The 14803-nt window shown below is 55.3% G+C and overlaps 1 protein-coding gene across 3 annotated transcripts in view; it reads left to right on the forward strand.

Annotated features, from left to right (window-relative positions):
* The first annotated feature begins 1315 nt into the window (after positions 1–1315).
* Positions 1316–14803, forward strand: part of STEAP3 (STEAP3 metalloreductase) — a 46213-nt gene continuing 32725 nt past the window's right edge. The window contains exon 1 of one of the 3 annotated variants that reach the window (XM_032840870.1): positions 1316–1409. In XM_032840870.1, coding sequence (XP_032696761.1) covers positions 1316–1409 — 94 coding nt within the window. Of the gene's footprint in view, positions 1410–6125; positions 6218–12512; positions 12555–14803 lie in introns of those variants that run through there. The other 2 variants (XM_032840872.1, XM_032840871.1) reach the window with 2 other exon arrangements.

Genomic DNA, 14803 nt, shown 5'->3' on the forward strand with positions numbered 1-14803 from the left:
AGAGGAGACAGGGTGCCCTGAGCACTTCTCAGAGGAGGAGAGTATTTAGATCAGGACACAGGACGAAGGAAGAAGACTTTTCCAAAAGGGAAGATGGGCCTGCCAAGAAGTATATTTCTTATGGAACTGGGCTTTTCAGTGGCCTGTCTTCCTTTCCCTGAACACACTTTCTTTTCCTCTCAGATTGGCTGGCAGTATTTTAATGGACACCCACTAAAGGTCAGGCACTCATCTGGAAATTTCTCACTTCATTCTCACATCACCTGAGGCAGCATATTCTTTCAGATTACCGCTGAGGAGATCAAGGTTCTGTGGGGAGACCCCATCTGAACCCAGGTCAGTGTGTTTCTTTATCCTCCAGATGCCTCCAGAGACCAAGCCCGGCCCTCTCCTCATCCCAGGAGACCCTGTGGCCGGCTGACTGTGGCTCCTGGCCTTTGGCGTAGAACTGAGATCCCAGCAAACATTTGAAGGTGGCTCTGAGGATGACGACATACTTGTGTGCGTGTCAGTGAAACCGGCACTAGGCCAGAGAGAAGTAGGCTCTTGGCGGCCTCCCTGGCGTTCCACAGACCTGCTCCAGGCTCTGCAAACCTCAGGGGGACATAGCCCCGTGTAGCTGCCACCCCTGTGGAGGCTGGGGACAGCTGATGGAACCTCACCAAGGCATGGCAGGCACTGTGAGGAGTGTTGGGGACAGAATCCCATGCTGTGGCTCATGCCCCCTCTGTCACACCACATGGACTGCCCCTGTTCCGCTCCCAGCACCACGCTGGCCCCAGTCCTGGGCACTAACGGGGGTCACCAAAGGGGTGCTGGCCACTGCCCACAGGAGCCTTCCACCTAGCGAGGCAAAGGTAGTAGAAAGATCCAGGAGTCGGGCTGCTGTCATTTCCTCAGTGCATGAGGCCAAGCAGGTCCCCTCCCCCATCTAAAGAATGGAGCAGATCCCAGTCACCTGGCAGGGGCCAGTGAGGCTTATGGGGGGTGATTTAAACGTGGCCCAGCGCCGGCCTCAAGGTGGGACCTCAACCAATGTCCTTTGCCTTCCCTCACCTTTCCTGGAGAACCAAGACTCATGAAACAGAAGGGAGCAGGTTGAAACACAGTGGGTGGGGAGGGCTTATCTCTGCTGCTGACCGCAGTGTGTTTGTAGATGAGCCTGAGGTCAGTGACCCCCACCTCTGCCTTGCAGAGCTGTGACTCTCCCAGTCTGAGTCTGTGAGTTGCCTCGGCGGAGTCTATCCTCCGCCTATCTCCTGCACCAAGTGAGCCGAGCGTGTACCACCCGGCAGAAGTAGCAGCACGTGGAGAGATGGCAGCCGAGGCCTCAGGGGTACAGGATCCCTCCACCCCAGGCTGTGGAGAGTCCCCTGGCATGAAGGATAGGACCTTGCACCCGCCATCAGGTGAGACAGACATGGGAATGGACCAAGCGGAAACGGGGGAGGGTGGGGGGCATGGTGTGAGCCCTTATCATGATTTCCCCCCTCCATGTGACCCCTGCCTGGTGGGATTTGCTTGGTGATGCCTGGCTACAGGGAGGGGCACATCCTTCTCCCCAGCCCTCCGTCCCCTTCTCAAAATTACAGCAGAGAACGTGCTGTGACCTTGCTCTTGCCGGGAAAGGGTGATGGCTGCGGAGGGGGAGAAAGGACTAGCCATGGCAGCACCCAGGTGTTTCCTATTTAGTTTGCTTACACAACTGGCTTTTTCCAAAAGCAGCTGAAGATAACTTATTGTAAACTTGACACCAAAAAAGTCACGGACTATGGGAGAATAAAGCAGAATTTAAGTATATTCAATGAGGATCATATAGTCAATGACTGTGGGTCTGAGTATCCTAGCCACCACAGTAAAACAAGAACTAAGATCAGTTATTGGAAAGGAGTAAGCATACTCATGTAACATTTTTCTTCTTGAAGCTTTATATAATAGGCATTGAGTGTTGTGAAGGGCAGAATCATTTAGTCCCTATTTACAAAAATTCAGAAGCAGATTAAGTCAGGCCGTTTGGCTCGTAAGAACCCTGGGAAAGCAAAGCGCGGTATTAAAGTGCCAGCCACCAAGGCGGAGTGTAGCCTGGACTAGGCTTCTGATCCTCAGCTTTGGCCCAGGAGTTCGAGGACTTGCTGCTTTCCTGGGCACCCTAGACCAGGGCGTTCTCAAACTTGACGGTGCCCATAATCTCTGGCAGGTCTGGTTAAAATGCACATATGATTCAGGATGTCGGGGGCGGGGCTGGGATTCTGTTAATTTTAAACCCTCTCTGAGGCCACCACACGCACCACCTTTGGAGCAAGGGGCTGAAACCCAGATTTCTCCAGCTGTGTGCCTTTTGCAAACTCCCCCAACTTAAAGGCGAAGTATGCTCCCGTAGACCCACAAGAAGGACCCGCTTCTGGGCTCATTGAATGTTCCCTGGAGTTACTGGGGCAGCTTCCTACATTCTCATTGGCCACTGGTGGTCTGGTCACAAACCAAGACAATTGACCTTACACAGCGAGTTAAGTGCCTACTGTGTGCTAGTGAGCTCCCTTAGAGGAATGGTTGCTCCCACCTACCCCATCCCCCGCCCGTTATTCACACTCCCCGTTTAGCACTTGCCTTTAGAATCTTCTCCACGCTCCTGTCCTGGCCACAGTTAAATCTCCCCGGGATATACAGATCATTACACTGAGCTCAGAGCGCTTTTCCTCTTGGGAGGGCTCACGTTTCAACAGAGGACTGGAAGAAGGGCAGCCTTAGGCCAGAGCACTAAGCTCTGGGGTACTGCTCTGGGGCTCCCAGGGCTCTGGAAGGCACCTTTACCATGCCATACCAATATTGGTTCGAAATAAGGTGCCAAGTAGAGACCGTTTGTGAACTTCAATCCCAGGCCCCAAGCACACTTCTGCCAGCTTGCTTCCCCATTCCGTGCCTCTTCCTCACAGACCATTCCTAACATTGGCTGCTGCTTCAGCTCTGGGTGGCTCCCACACAGTTTTACCCATTGGGTCACCACTGTGGCAGAGAAATTCTTTCATTTGCCCAGATCACCGTCAGGATCAAGCACCACAATTGCAGACTTGTTTCCTCCCTCATGAGAGAGGGAGCAGCTCCCTGTGCCCAGAGGCTTGGAGTACCCTCTAGATCCAGGAGGGCCTGGCCCCCAGCCATCAGAGTCCTGAGCCCATGGCTTCTCGTGGCCATCTCTTCACAGTCAATTAGGGTGTTTATTTTGTGAAATAGATGTGCTCTGTCCTAGCCTTTTGGATCAATCCAAGAAGCTGAGAGGACACAACGTTTTTCTCTCTGGCCCAAGAAGGTGGTGAGCCTCTGGATTCTCTTCCTGGATGCTCTTGTCTTCCGAGCCAGAGGGCAAGCCTCATCTTCAGAGAAAAGGGCCATCTCAGGAGGCTGACACTAGGGGCTTCATAAAGAGAATACTGGGCAACTCGAGGCCCAGACATGCTTCTGTGCACATACTGGACAATTTCTATGTTCCAGTAACACGCTGGCTCTGGGGTGGTCAAGAACCATGGGGGAGGTTTCCCAGCGATGCTGAGGGAGGTGAAGAAGGGTAAGAATGGGAGTACATTCCACTCAGCTGTGTGCCAGGCACCACACTGGGCACTGAGAATACAGACGTCAATGAGGCAGAGCTAGCTTCCAGCCCCGGGGAGCTCACATTTCTGTGGGAGCAGACAGTTAAGACACAACAAATGGGAAAAGTATGTTTCACGGCATGTTAGAAGAGAAAGCTTTCAAAAAGCAGAAAAGAAATAGGACAGGGTACCTGGATGGAGGATGGGGGAGGATGGGGGAGGATGGGGGAGGATGGGGCGGGTCTCACGGAGATGATGCTATTTCTGCAAGGACCTGAAGGAGGTCCTTCACACCTGAAGGAGTGCCACCGGGACAGCCAGGGGCTGGGCAGAGGTAACAGCAAGGGCTGTGGCCTGTCTGAGGACCCTGTCTGATCTGTTTGAGGGGAGGAGAGGAGGCCACCAGGAGAGGATGGGGTGTGGGTGGAGCAGAGAAGTAACACAAGCTGCCAAATGTCTGGAAAGAACGGCTCTGACTGCTCTGCCCTTGGCCTGATCAGACGCGAGGCTGGCACAGAGGAGGGGCTCAGCCAGTGTCAACGCACTGTCCTCCCCGCTAGGTCAGGACAGAGCTCCTCTGCTTCCAAGAGCTTGGCCCTCAAAGGATTCAGGAAACATTTCCCAATCCCGCACCCACATCAGACCCCTTGACAGACAAGTTGCTCCCAATCCTGGTGGGGGATACAGACCCGCAAAGCACCAAGATCAATGGAGTAGGTGGCACTTAAGCTCTTGGCCTACAGCAGGGCGTTCACCGACCTCCCTCCCTGTCTCCTCCAGGCCCCCTGTGTTCTCTTGTAGAAGTTCATGTTCCCCTTCGGACGTTCCTCCCTCTATAATCCTATGTCAGGCCAGCCTTCGTCTCTCTCTCTCTCCAACTCATGGGAAGCCCCACGAAGAGGCCCACCAGGTCTCTTTGGAAGGATGCTGGATGGATCCAAGGGTCCTTCCAAGAAGGCTGGAACACCTCTGAGTGCCTCCATTTCTCAAGCTCAATCTCCTTGTGCTGCTCGCTAGCACTGCAGGGAGGATGCTCAGAGATTGCCATCAGCCAGAGATACTTAAAAAGCACCAGTGGGGGGAGGGTGCACCAAAGGGGGTTAGGAACGGGCTCCTGTCTTCTTAAAGTTTACAACCCACTGCGGCAGCAACCCACCATCCAAGGGCAGGGGTGAGGCATTGGGCTCCCGGGTCCCCGATACATGGGACATGGTGTGGTATGGCAGGGTTCCCTGCGTGGGGAGCTCCGTGAGGGTGTTGCCCTGGGGCAGGATGGAGCAAAAGGAGGCAGGAGGGAATCTGGGCCTTGCAGAGAGCTGCGGGCGGAGAGTATTCTAGGCGGGAGGTGAGCAAGCATAGGTATTCATGGGTGGAACTCAGGGAGGGCAGAGGTGGGAGTGGGGAGAAGAGACCTTTCCCAGCAGCATTCCCTACCACTGTGGGGGAAGGTCAGAACTCTGCCTTTTCGCCCTCTGTTAGGCTCTGTGGGGTCCATTTGTAGGGCCCAGTCCCCAGAGTCTGGCCTCCAGACTCAGATAACCCTCCCTAGGGCTTATCTCTCCTGCCCTGCTGGGCTCCTGGGAATAATCTAAAGGTGCTGGTGAAATATGCCCCCCAGGCATTTTCTAGATGGAGTCCCAAGGGTCTGCCCCAGTCAGTTTCCCAGAAGATGAGGGACCTTAATGCCAATGGTACCCTGCCTAACCAGAGCCCCTGCCTCATCCCCTGTAAAGGGAAGGGAATAAGTCAGCAGCGCCCAGCCGTGAGGTGAGGTTGGAGGTGAGAAAAGGCTTCAGAAGGGCACACACACCTCTAGAAACATCTGTGCTGTGCTGTGATGCCACCCACAGGGGGCAAGGGAGGGCAGCAGGCAGGGGCAGGGGAGTGTGGGGGGGCCTAGGAGATCTAGACAGGAAAGCAAACCCCGTGGTCCCCAGCAGCTCCTCCTAAGCGCCCTCCGCCAGTTCCCAGGTCTTGAAACCTGGAGACAGTGGGCGAGGATTAAAGGTCTACCCCATGTGTGGACAAGGGAGGGAAAAGTGCCAGGACCACAGTGCCTTGGATGCTGCCTTGTTGAGAAGGGGTCTCTATGGCCTGCTGCTTCTGTGGCAGAAAAGAAGGAACCAGTTTCCAGTCTGACACCTCGGCCTCTTGCCATCTGTGCAAACCTGACCAACCAGTTACCCTCGATTATAAAATGGCAGTGGATTTGAGGTGTACCCCAGATTAAGGAAGTCACCCTGGCCTCCACGCCCTCATTGTCCTGATAAGTGGCAGCCTCTAGTCCTGCACACTTTGGCCCCGGCAGGGAGGAGGGGACGCAGATCAGGAAGTGGGCGGGCTGGCTCTGAACGTCGGGCGGGGGGCTGAAGGTCGGCGGTGGCCGCCGCCGCCTGGGCTGCAGGGCCAGGCTGGGATGGGGGGCTCTGCAGCTCCCCGATTGCGGCCTTGGGGGACGTGGCCGAGGCGGATAAGCAGCGGCGGGTTGGCGGGCGGCCACCTCCCCCGCAGGTCAGTCCCCGCGGGCGGGCGGGGCGCGGCGCGGGGAGAGGAGGAGCCTCGGGGCCCGGCCACCGCCTCCAACGCGGACCTTCAGCCGCCGCCGCGGCTCTGAGCGGCGGGCCGGACTGGTGAGTGACCCCTCCGCCGCGTCGCAGCCGGGCTGTGGGCTGTGCCCCGCCCGGGACCCCCGCCCCGGCGGCTCCCCGCTGCGCCCCCCGCCACCGCTGCTCGGGGGCCCGGCGCCGCCACGCGTCTGCAGGCGACCGGGGCCGTGGGGACCGAGCCACCACGTGCGCCGGGCGGCAGAGAACCCGGATCCCCGGCCCCCCACTTTGCCCGCATGCCTTCTCCCGGGGACGCCGACCGCGTGCGCGGGGTCGGAGACAGGGCCAGGGGCGCTCCGCGGGGGGCGGGACTCGGGTGAGCAGGAGTCCCGACCCAGGCTGCAGCCTTGCAGACCCGCCGAGGGCACGGGTCCCGGGTCTCCGTGGCTCCGGCGGGCCAGTATCCGGGGAGGGCGGGGAGCGGGGGCGGGACCTTACCGTCAGGCCTCCCATCCGCTTCACAGCCCCAAGCAGAGCCGGGGAAAAGGGCGGGGGCGCCCGACCTTGAACTGGAAGAGGCCAGGCTGACCATTGCCCGCTCTTGCCCAGCAAACTTAACCCTCCTGTCCCTTTTCCCGAACTTTGGAGGCAAGGGTGTGGTTGTAACTTTTGGGCACTCTGGGTAGATAAAGGGGAAGGTACTGAGCTAATGTCGTTTGGGGGGCCAGGAGGCCAAAACCCGGGAGAAAATGCGGGCAGGTCGTGCTGGAGCCCTGGCGGAGGGCACAGAAAGGCCTTCCAGATGTCCAGGGAGGCTTCGGAAACAGGCTCCAGAAGCGGGGTTCTGGAAATAGCCCCAGGGAAGTATTTCTGTCCATCAGGGTGCAGTGATGATATAATTAATAGCAGACATTTAGTGTGCGTTTATCTGTGCCAGACAGCTTGCTTTGCACACACTGTCCCAGTTAATCCTCAGGGCAGGAAGGCAGCGCCATCATCTTGTTCCAGATGGGGAAACTGAGCCTCAGAGAGCATGGGTATTTGGCAAAAACACAAAGGTAGCAAGTTGCCGAAATAGGGATTTGCACCCGGGTTTATCTGACTGGTGAACCCAGGGCAGCCTGCCGGTGGGACGAACAGGACATGTTCTCAGAGGTGTCAGTGAGGAGAAGGCGGTGCTGGGGTCCAGGATAGCCACAAGCCCAAACAGTCTCACGTGGATGTGTCCCTTTAGTCACCTGCATGGTTTGTTAAAAACACAGATGCCTAGATCCTCCCCACGTCTGACTGAATCTGAGTCTGCATGAGCCCCCTTGCAGCCAGCCAGGAGCACCTGGAGGACTGTCTTCCTCATTTCTGAGCCTGTCTGAGCGCTCCCTCCTGGCCTACGGAGATGCGGGGGAGGGGTGATGGGAGTGCAGCTTGGAGCAGGTGTTTGATCATCAACTGATGGATAAATGGCCTTAGTGGAGCAGGGGGTATCCCTGGGGTACAGAAGGGAAGGAGACCTTGAATGATGGGCCAGTTGGCCTCAGCCAGGCAACCTAGGAGGATGGCCTGGAGTCAGCATGGGGTGACGCTGGCCTCTGAGTCTGCAGGGAGCTCAGTCCAGGCCACCTGTTTCCTAGAGGGTTGGACAGCCAGTCCCAACGGGGATTGCTGCCTTCCTAGGACCTGTGGGCACTCTAGGACAAGCAGGTGAATTGTCCTCCCATTCATGTTTCCTGTCCTTGCCCTGTGGCCCTTCCCTCCTTGCACTTATCAGAGTACTGGGCAGGGCTCCAAAATAGTTGAAAAGTGAGAGTTAATGACTATAGTGCAAAGCTGCACACCTGAGCCGAGGAGCTGGCAGATTGTAGCTGAGAGCCTCTGGCTTCACAGTCCCATGGAACGAGTCGGAACCCCAGCTCTTTCCCATGTGACTTTGACCAAGTCCTGACAACTCCCTGCACTCCCTCCATCTGTAAAACCTTGCTAAGGACGCTGGGCCTGATACATCTGTAAGACAGTGACGATAATGCCTGCCTGGGGGATTAGCTGTGTCAAGTGCTGAGTTTTAGGAGTGCAATAAATTAAATATCAGAGCCCACCCTCTTTCCCCAGGGATTTGAGCGTTTATCAGCTGGGGACCTTCTAGGCTCATTGCTTTTCTAGTCCCAGCCCCCTCAGTTCCCTAGAGAAGGTGGTTAAGGCCCAGAGAGTGGCTGCTTCTCTGTTGCAAAGCTGGCCACGGGCCCACGCCTCAAGGCTCCCTGCTTGTTGTCCTGGCCAGAGTCTTCCAGACTGGGAGAAAAGTCTGTGCTCCTGCTTCATTCTCTGGCCAGTCGGCAAAAAGAATATCTCGGTGGCCAGGGTGATTTTCAGGTACACTGGGAAGCAGTTGATTCAGTGATGTCCAAGGCTCCTTGGGGCTGGATCTCCCCCGCTTCCTGCCCTCCCCACCCGTGTAGTGGCTAGGACTTGCTTGGCGGGTCGGTCCCGGCTGCTTCAGATGGGCACTCCATGAAATTGCTTCCTAGCCCCTGGACCCAGATTGGACCTCTTGCTTTAAAACAAAGAAGCTTGCCTTTTTAAACAGTTATTAAAACCTAAGGTCAGGCAGCCTCTTTTCATCCCTCCTGGGGGTTAGTGGGACGTGTGCCTCTTTTTCCCACTCATATTCTATCTTTGCCAGCGCAGCCCCAATCCAGGAGGCTATGGGGGTTACGGAACTTGGAGGTGGGAGAGAAGAGGTGGGGAAGGGCCACTCTAGAGGTGGTTTTTGAACATTCAGCTACAGAATTCTCCCTTCCTCCTGCTGCCCTCTGCAGCTGGGCCCGCCAGCCATCCAGGCTCCCCAGACATCTGCACATCCACCCTTCATGTCCTTGGCATGCCATGAGCACGCCTTGGAGCACACCTGAAATGACAGTCATCATCCCTGAACACTCAGTACCCCACATGCCAGGCTCTGGGGTGTGAGCTCATTTAACTCATATAACTCATATAACTCATATAACTGTGAGCTCATTTGAACCTTCAGCTCTCGTGGGAATTAGGTAATATTTTTCTCCCAATGGTATAACCTTCCCAAGGAAACACTAGGCTTCAATCCATTCTTCCCCCAAACTTGAGGCTCCTAATCACTACCTATACACGCTTGTCCAAATTCTGCCTCATTTATTCATTCAACAAACATTTCCCAGAACCAACTGGGTGCCAGGTACTCGAGAGGGAACCGGCTAGGGGTGAACGGGCTGCCGGGCAGGATCGGGGACTGCTCAATCACGCAGTATCACAAAGGTCCTCATGGTCACTTCATCCCAGGGCAGAAGGCTTCCCTCCCCCTCACACGTGGAACACGGTCACTGGACAGTTAGTTGCACAGCTGTTCCTGATCAGCCTGTCCTCCTCAGTCACCACAGTCACCTGGCAGATCATGGGACAGGTGGGCACCAACTGTCCTTCGATCAGGCAGTGACTTCTTCTACCTCTGTCTCCCGCTTCCTGGGAGCCAGGTGGGATGTAAGCAGTCACGTTCTTAAGCCTTCCAGAGCTATCCCAATAGATTAAACTGTAGAAGATAGAGCCCCGAGATGTAGAAACTCAATCACAGGGAAATGTAAAGGCATTTGGGGACTGGGGAATGGGGCGGTCTCCGTTTGGGGTGGGGGGTGGGGGGAACAGCAGGTCTCCCAAAGCCTGGGTATGGGGGTCACTGCTGGATGAGCCTTGACTGGCACGTGTGTTTGTGGTATGGCCATCAGGGTGTCGGGAGGGTGGGCTCGGGACGTCCCAGCATGCCTGGCAGTCGGGGCGAGGGTCTCTCTGAAGGTCAGTTATTCTGGGCTCATAGTGGGTGTGACATGGGCCCTCTGGGTGGAGTCTGTGCCCAGACAGGGTGACATGCGGCATCACTTAGGGTGGCCTTTTGGAATGGGAGGGGCCTGTGCTGGGTCAGGGTTGGGGAGCCAGTCACCACGGTCCAATGAATCAGCCCCAACCAAAGGCGGGACTAGGGCTCCGGTGGTTGGTCCATGCAGATGGCTTCTGGCTGGCCAAAAGTACCGGAACTGGAACGGAAGGAAAAGAGCCTGTGCTGGGCGGGGCAGCCAAGGATTGTGCTGGGGTTGGGGACTTTTGTCCAGGAAAGCTCTGCCCTCCGGGTGTTCCTGGACTGGAGAGCTGATCGTGAGCTGTTGTGTGCTGCCTGTTGGGCCTGTCTGTCCTCCTGTAAACTTTGCTCCAGTTCTTCAGTGTTCTGATCTGCCAGGGCTGTGTGTGGCCAACGTAGAGTGGGAGCTCAGGGCACAGCTCCTCAGCTGTGCCCTGAGCTCATTGACAACCCCAGGACATGGGGGAATCACAGCCAGCCTGGACCTCTCAGAACCATGGGCATGTCCCTGTCCACTCACACCTGGAGCGTTTGCCTTCATAAGAAATGATGAGGTCCTGGGATGCCTGGGTGGCTCAGTCAGTTAAGCGCCTGCCTCAGGCTCAGGTCATGATCCCAGAGTCCTGGGATTGAGCCCCGCACCAGGGTACTTACTCAGTGGGGAGTCTGCTTCTCCCTCTCCCTCGGCTTGCAGCTCCCCCTGCTTGTGCTCGCTCTCTCTCTGATAAATGAATAAATAAAATCTTGAAAGGGAGGGAGGGAGGAAGCATGGATGAACGGATGTATGAGGTCCTGACAGTACAGCTTCTCCAAGGGGATGGGAGACCACCCAGAAGTTTGAGGAGATAAGAGAACGCGGAGCTCACCCCAGCTACTGAATCGGGGGCCGCAAACCTGCAGCCTAAGAACCCCCCTGGACCCCACAGGCACCTATGCACTCCCAGTGAGCAGAATACCATGAGCAGGGGTGGGGATACCCAGGGGTACAGGGCACCAGGTCCCTGCCCTTGGGGAGCCTACAGTCTCACTGGGAAGCTGAGTGACCATGCAGAGTCCCAGGAGGCAGCAGAGGGAGGAGATTCTGGGGTAGCAGTCAGCGAGTGGCCCACAGCAAAGCACAGGAAAGGTGTAAACCAAAATGTGGTTTGGGGGCTTTCACGTTCACTGTTTAACTGAATGATCAGAACAGAGAAGGAAAGGCATCTGGGCAAGGTCACACTTCACTCTGTGTGCCCTGATCTATGCTGGACACAGGGGATTCAAGAATACCCCTGCCCGTGGGAGGTCTCTCTCTGGCCGAAGAGACGGGACACAGACACAGCAGTTAGACGACCGTGCAGCCCCTGTTCTGCCACTTGTAAAAACAGAGTGACCCGCCCAGAGCCGGGTGGAATATGTATTGTGGTTCTCAAAATGAGCAGGGTTACTCAAAGCCTCCATTTTCCAAGATCACCAGTTTTCAAACAAGTGGAAAGCTGTAGAATATACTTGTCCTAAGACTGGACGTGGTATAATTAACTTCGATGATTAAAAAAAGACTCCAAGCCTCTGCCCGCCCTCTGGTCTGCCAGCGTGGCCTCTGGGGTCGCCAGAAAAGCCATCAGCAGGAGGCCTGCTCACGCCCATCCTGGCTTCGCCCTTGTGGTGGCGCGGTCTTCTGTCTGTGGGTCCTTCTTCTGTCTGTCCTTCTCCCCACTGTGGGCACTGACTAGCAAGGATGACCGTGGAAGCTTTGTCGGCACAGAAACTCTGAGAAAATGATCACGAAGCCAATGCCAGCCACGGTGACTGCGATAAATTATCCCCACGGCAATTGACAAATTGCCGCTTTCTGCAGCCATTATGTTTGACTTTGTAACCCAAAGAGTAAATGCACCTCCCTCCCTCTCTCTGTCTCTCTCACACAGACACACACACACACACACACACACACACACACACGGGGAGTAAACGCACCTCTCTCTCTCTGTCTCTCTGTCTCTGTGGGGAGTAAATGCACCCCCCACACACACACACATGCACACACAGGGAGTAAACGCACCTCCCTCCTTCCCTCCCTCCGTGTCTCTCTCTCTCACACACACACACACACACACACACACGGGGAGGCAGCCTCCACCTGGCCTAGATGACATTTATTCACTGTGGGCATCCTGGGTTTTGCTGGCTGTCCTGCCTCACTTCCTGTGGCCGAGACACTGGAGTCTGAGCCACTCATTATCCCCAGTGAGGTTTCCTCCCCAAACAGGAAGTATCAATAACGGCTCTCTTGCTGTGCACTCTGTAACCGGGCATCAGTCACTGCTCCCTGTCCAGGAGCCGGTCCCCGAGGCCAGGAGCTGGAGTGTAAGCTGAGGGGGCAGTAGCCCAGCGGGTCCCTCGCCTCTGAGGGTCAGCTTGAGCCCTGACTTCAAAGACAGAGTCGGGCTGCCCATACATCAGAGGGAGCCCTGAGCAAGAGGCAGTGGCCTGGATCACAGCGGGATTGCCAGGGGACTCAGGCTTCAGATGCTGGCATTGGCCACATGTCACAGCAGCCTGTTGTCGGTAAGTCTGGGCAGGGCACAGGTCCATGGTGGCATGGGATGGCGTGTGGGCCTCTCCCCCCAACGCCGCCAACCCCTGGCCTGCTTCCTTGTGCCTCAGCGTCTCAGAGAGTCCAAAGAATTAGGGCTTCGCGGCCTCAGTGCAGGCACCCCTGATTTGAAACTGGCCGCAAAGAGCACAGCGTCATGGAGTTCTTGCCAAAGTAAAGCGGGAAATAGGATCATCCGTACATGAAGTCAGGAACCTTCTTGCAAAGTAAAGGGTTTGAGGATTTATCACACATGGTGCCTTTGGCTAGTAAGAACGATGGCTTTGTGGGTTCTGGTATATTAAAAAAAAAAAAAAAAGATGTTTGCAGTGCAGGTCTGTGAAAGGCTGGCCCATTGGGAACTGTAAATTTTACTTACTGGTAACCATTTCTGGGTTGGTTTAGCACAGCCCTGCTGCTGTAAGTAATCGAACCGGATTTTTCTAGAATGATTAAGAAATCTAGATGTTTGTAAAGAGCCCTATAAATTATTCATTCATGTCTATTTTGCAAAGCATTGTGGTGATAGACCTCTTTTTTTTGTCACACTAAACTCGCTGGTATGTGTACTTGTGTTTGGATCGGCGTGTGTGTGTGTGTGTGTGTGTGTGTGTTTGCGTGTGTGCCCGAGCTTTTTCTGTTCTCTTTTGTAGGAATCGTCAGCCTTTCTTTTAGAAATAATAATGATTTTTTTATGATGTCTAAATAATGATTCCAGGCAGTATTACAAGAAATATAACAGTAAAATGTTTGTAAGAGTCCATCAGAAAGGAAAAATGGCCACAGAGAACATAGAAATGGACCAATTAAGATGCGTGTGGCTGTAACCCAGCTTTTAAACCCTGATTTGAGACTGGCATCCTTTATCCTGTCCCCCCACCCACCGACCCTCAGGTCAGCCCTGAAGGATCGGAGGGTGGGGTGCCTGGAGTCAGGTGGAGCCTTGCTCTTGCCTTCTGAACCCCCAGCTGGAGAGAGGGAGGGCCTGGGACCTGAGCTGCTGTGGTTTAGAAGCTAGGATAGAGGGCGGCCCCGAGTTTGCAGAAATAGCTGAGAATGAGAGGTTGGAAAGTCTGAGTTTGGGCAGCTCAGCAGGGCAGAGGAAAGCCGCGAGGAGGGGAGCAGACCACCCCAGAGCCCCATGTGACCAGGTGACCAGCTATTAGTCATTCCCACAGCAACGAGCTGCCCGGCCTCACTACCTTAGAGGCAGCCTGAATCCTGGAACCGGCTGGGACTAGGGCCAGAGCCAACTCTGGGACCTTACGGAAGTCCTAACTGGACCTCAGTTTTCTCATCTGTAAAATGGAATTAACGGCCATTTTACAGTATGGAAAATGGAATACAGTATGGAATATGTAAAGTGGAAGTAACGGCCATTCCACAGGCCACACCCCGAGAGTGCAAGTCCAGGTGTGAGTCTGGCAAGTCCAAGATCTCCATGGTGTGAGTCTGGCCACATCTCCCCGTGACTGCTGTTCCATGATTGCAGGTGTGCTACATGTCAGGCCCAGGCTAGATGCTGGGATGGGACCGCCCAGCACGGACCTTACTGCCCCGGGGAAGCCCAGAATTTCTACACGATGTGGCTCTAGGGGCTGTCACATGGAGGGAAGGGGGAACTAGGGACTTCCCTTAGGCTGCTTCTCTTTGCATAGTAAGTAGCCTGCTTTTTACTTGGGTTGTTTATTTCAGATTCATACGACAGGAAAGGTCTTACAGAAACTGTTATTCTTTTTACCTGCATGGGAAATGTGAATTATTTCTCTCAAAGGGAATTAGTTTTAATGTCAACATTAGCACCTGGGTGCGGGGTGATGGAGACTGGGGTAGGGGGGATCCAGGACCTTACCACCATCCACCCCTTGGACCTCTAAGGGAAAGTACCCACCATTGTATGCTGGTCCCATCTTGGTACCCCTGCCGAGTCAAGAGGACTGAGGTGGGTGGGGGGGTTCGTTCTGTCTCAAACAAGAGGTACCTTGAGGGCTTCATGGAAAAGGTAGCCTTTCTGCTGGACCTTGAATTTTGTCATTTGGAGGGAAGGGGACTTCCAGGCAAAAAGATTACATCTGTGTCCAGAAAAAAAGCACGCGGTGTGAGCGGGGAGGCCCCTGGACACCCCTGCTTCATGGAAACTGGGCAGACCATCTCGAATGGTTATTCCCCCCACCAAACCCCCTCCAGGCTCGAAAGTCCACAGGCCCTAGAGCCATTGACC

Source organism: Lontra canadensis, unplaced genomic scaffold, assembly GCF_010015895.1.
Source record: "Lontra canadensis isolate GAN:19392208 unplaced genomic scaffold, GSC_riverotter_1.0 scaffold117, whole genome shotgun sequence".
NCBI lineage: Eukaryota > Metazoa > Chordata > Mammalia > Carnivora > Mustelidae > Lontra > Lontra canadensis.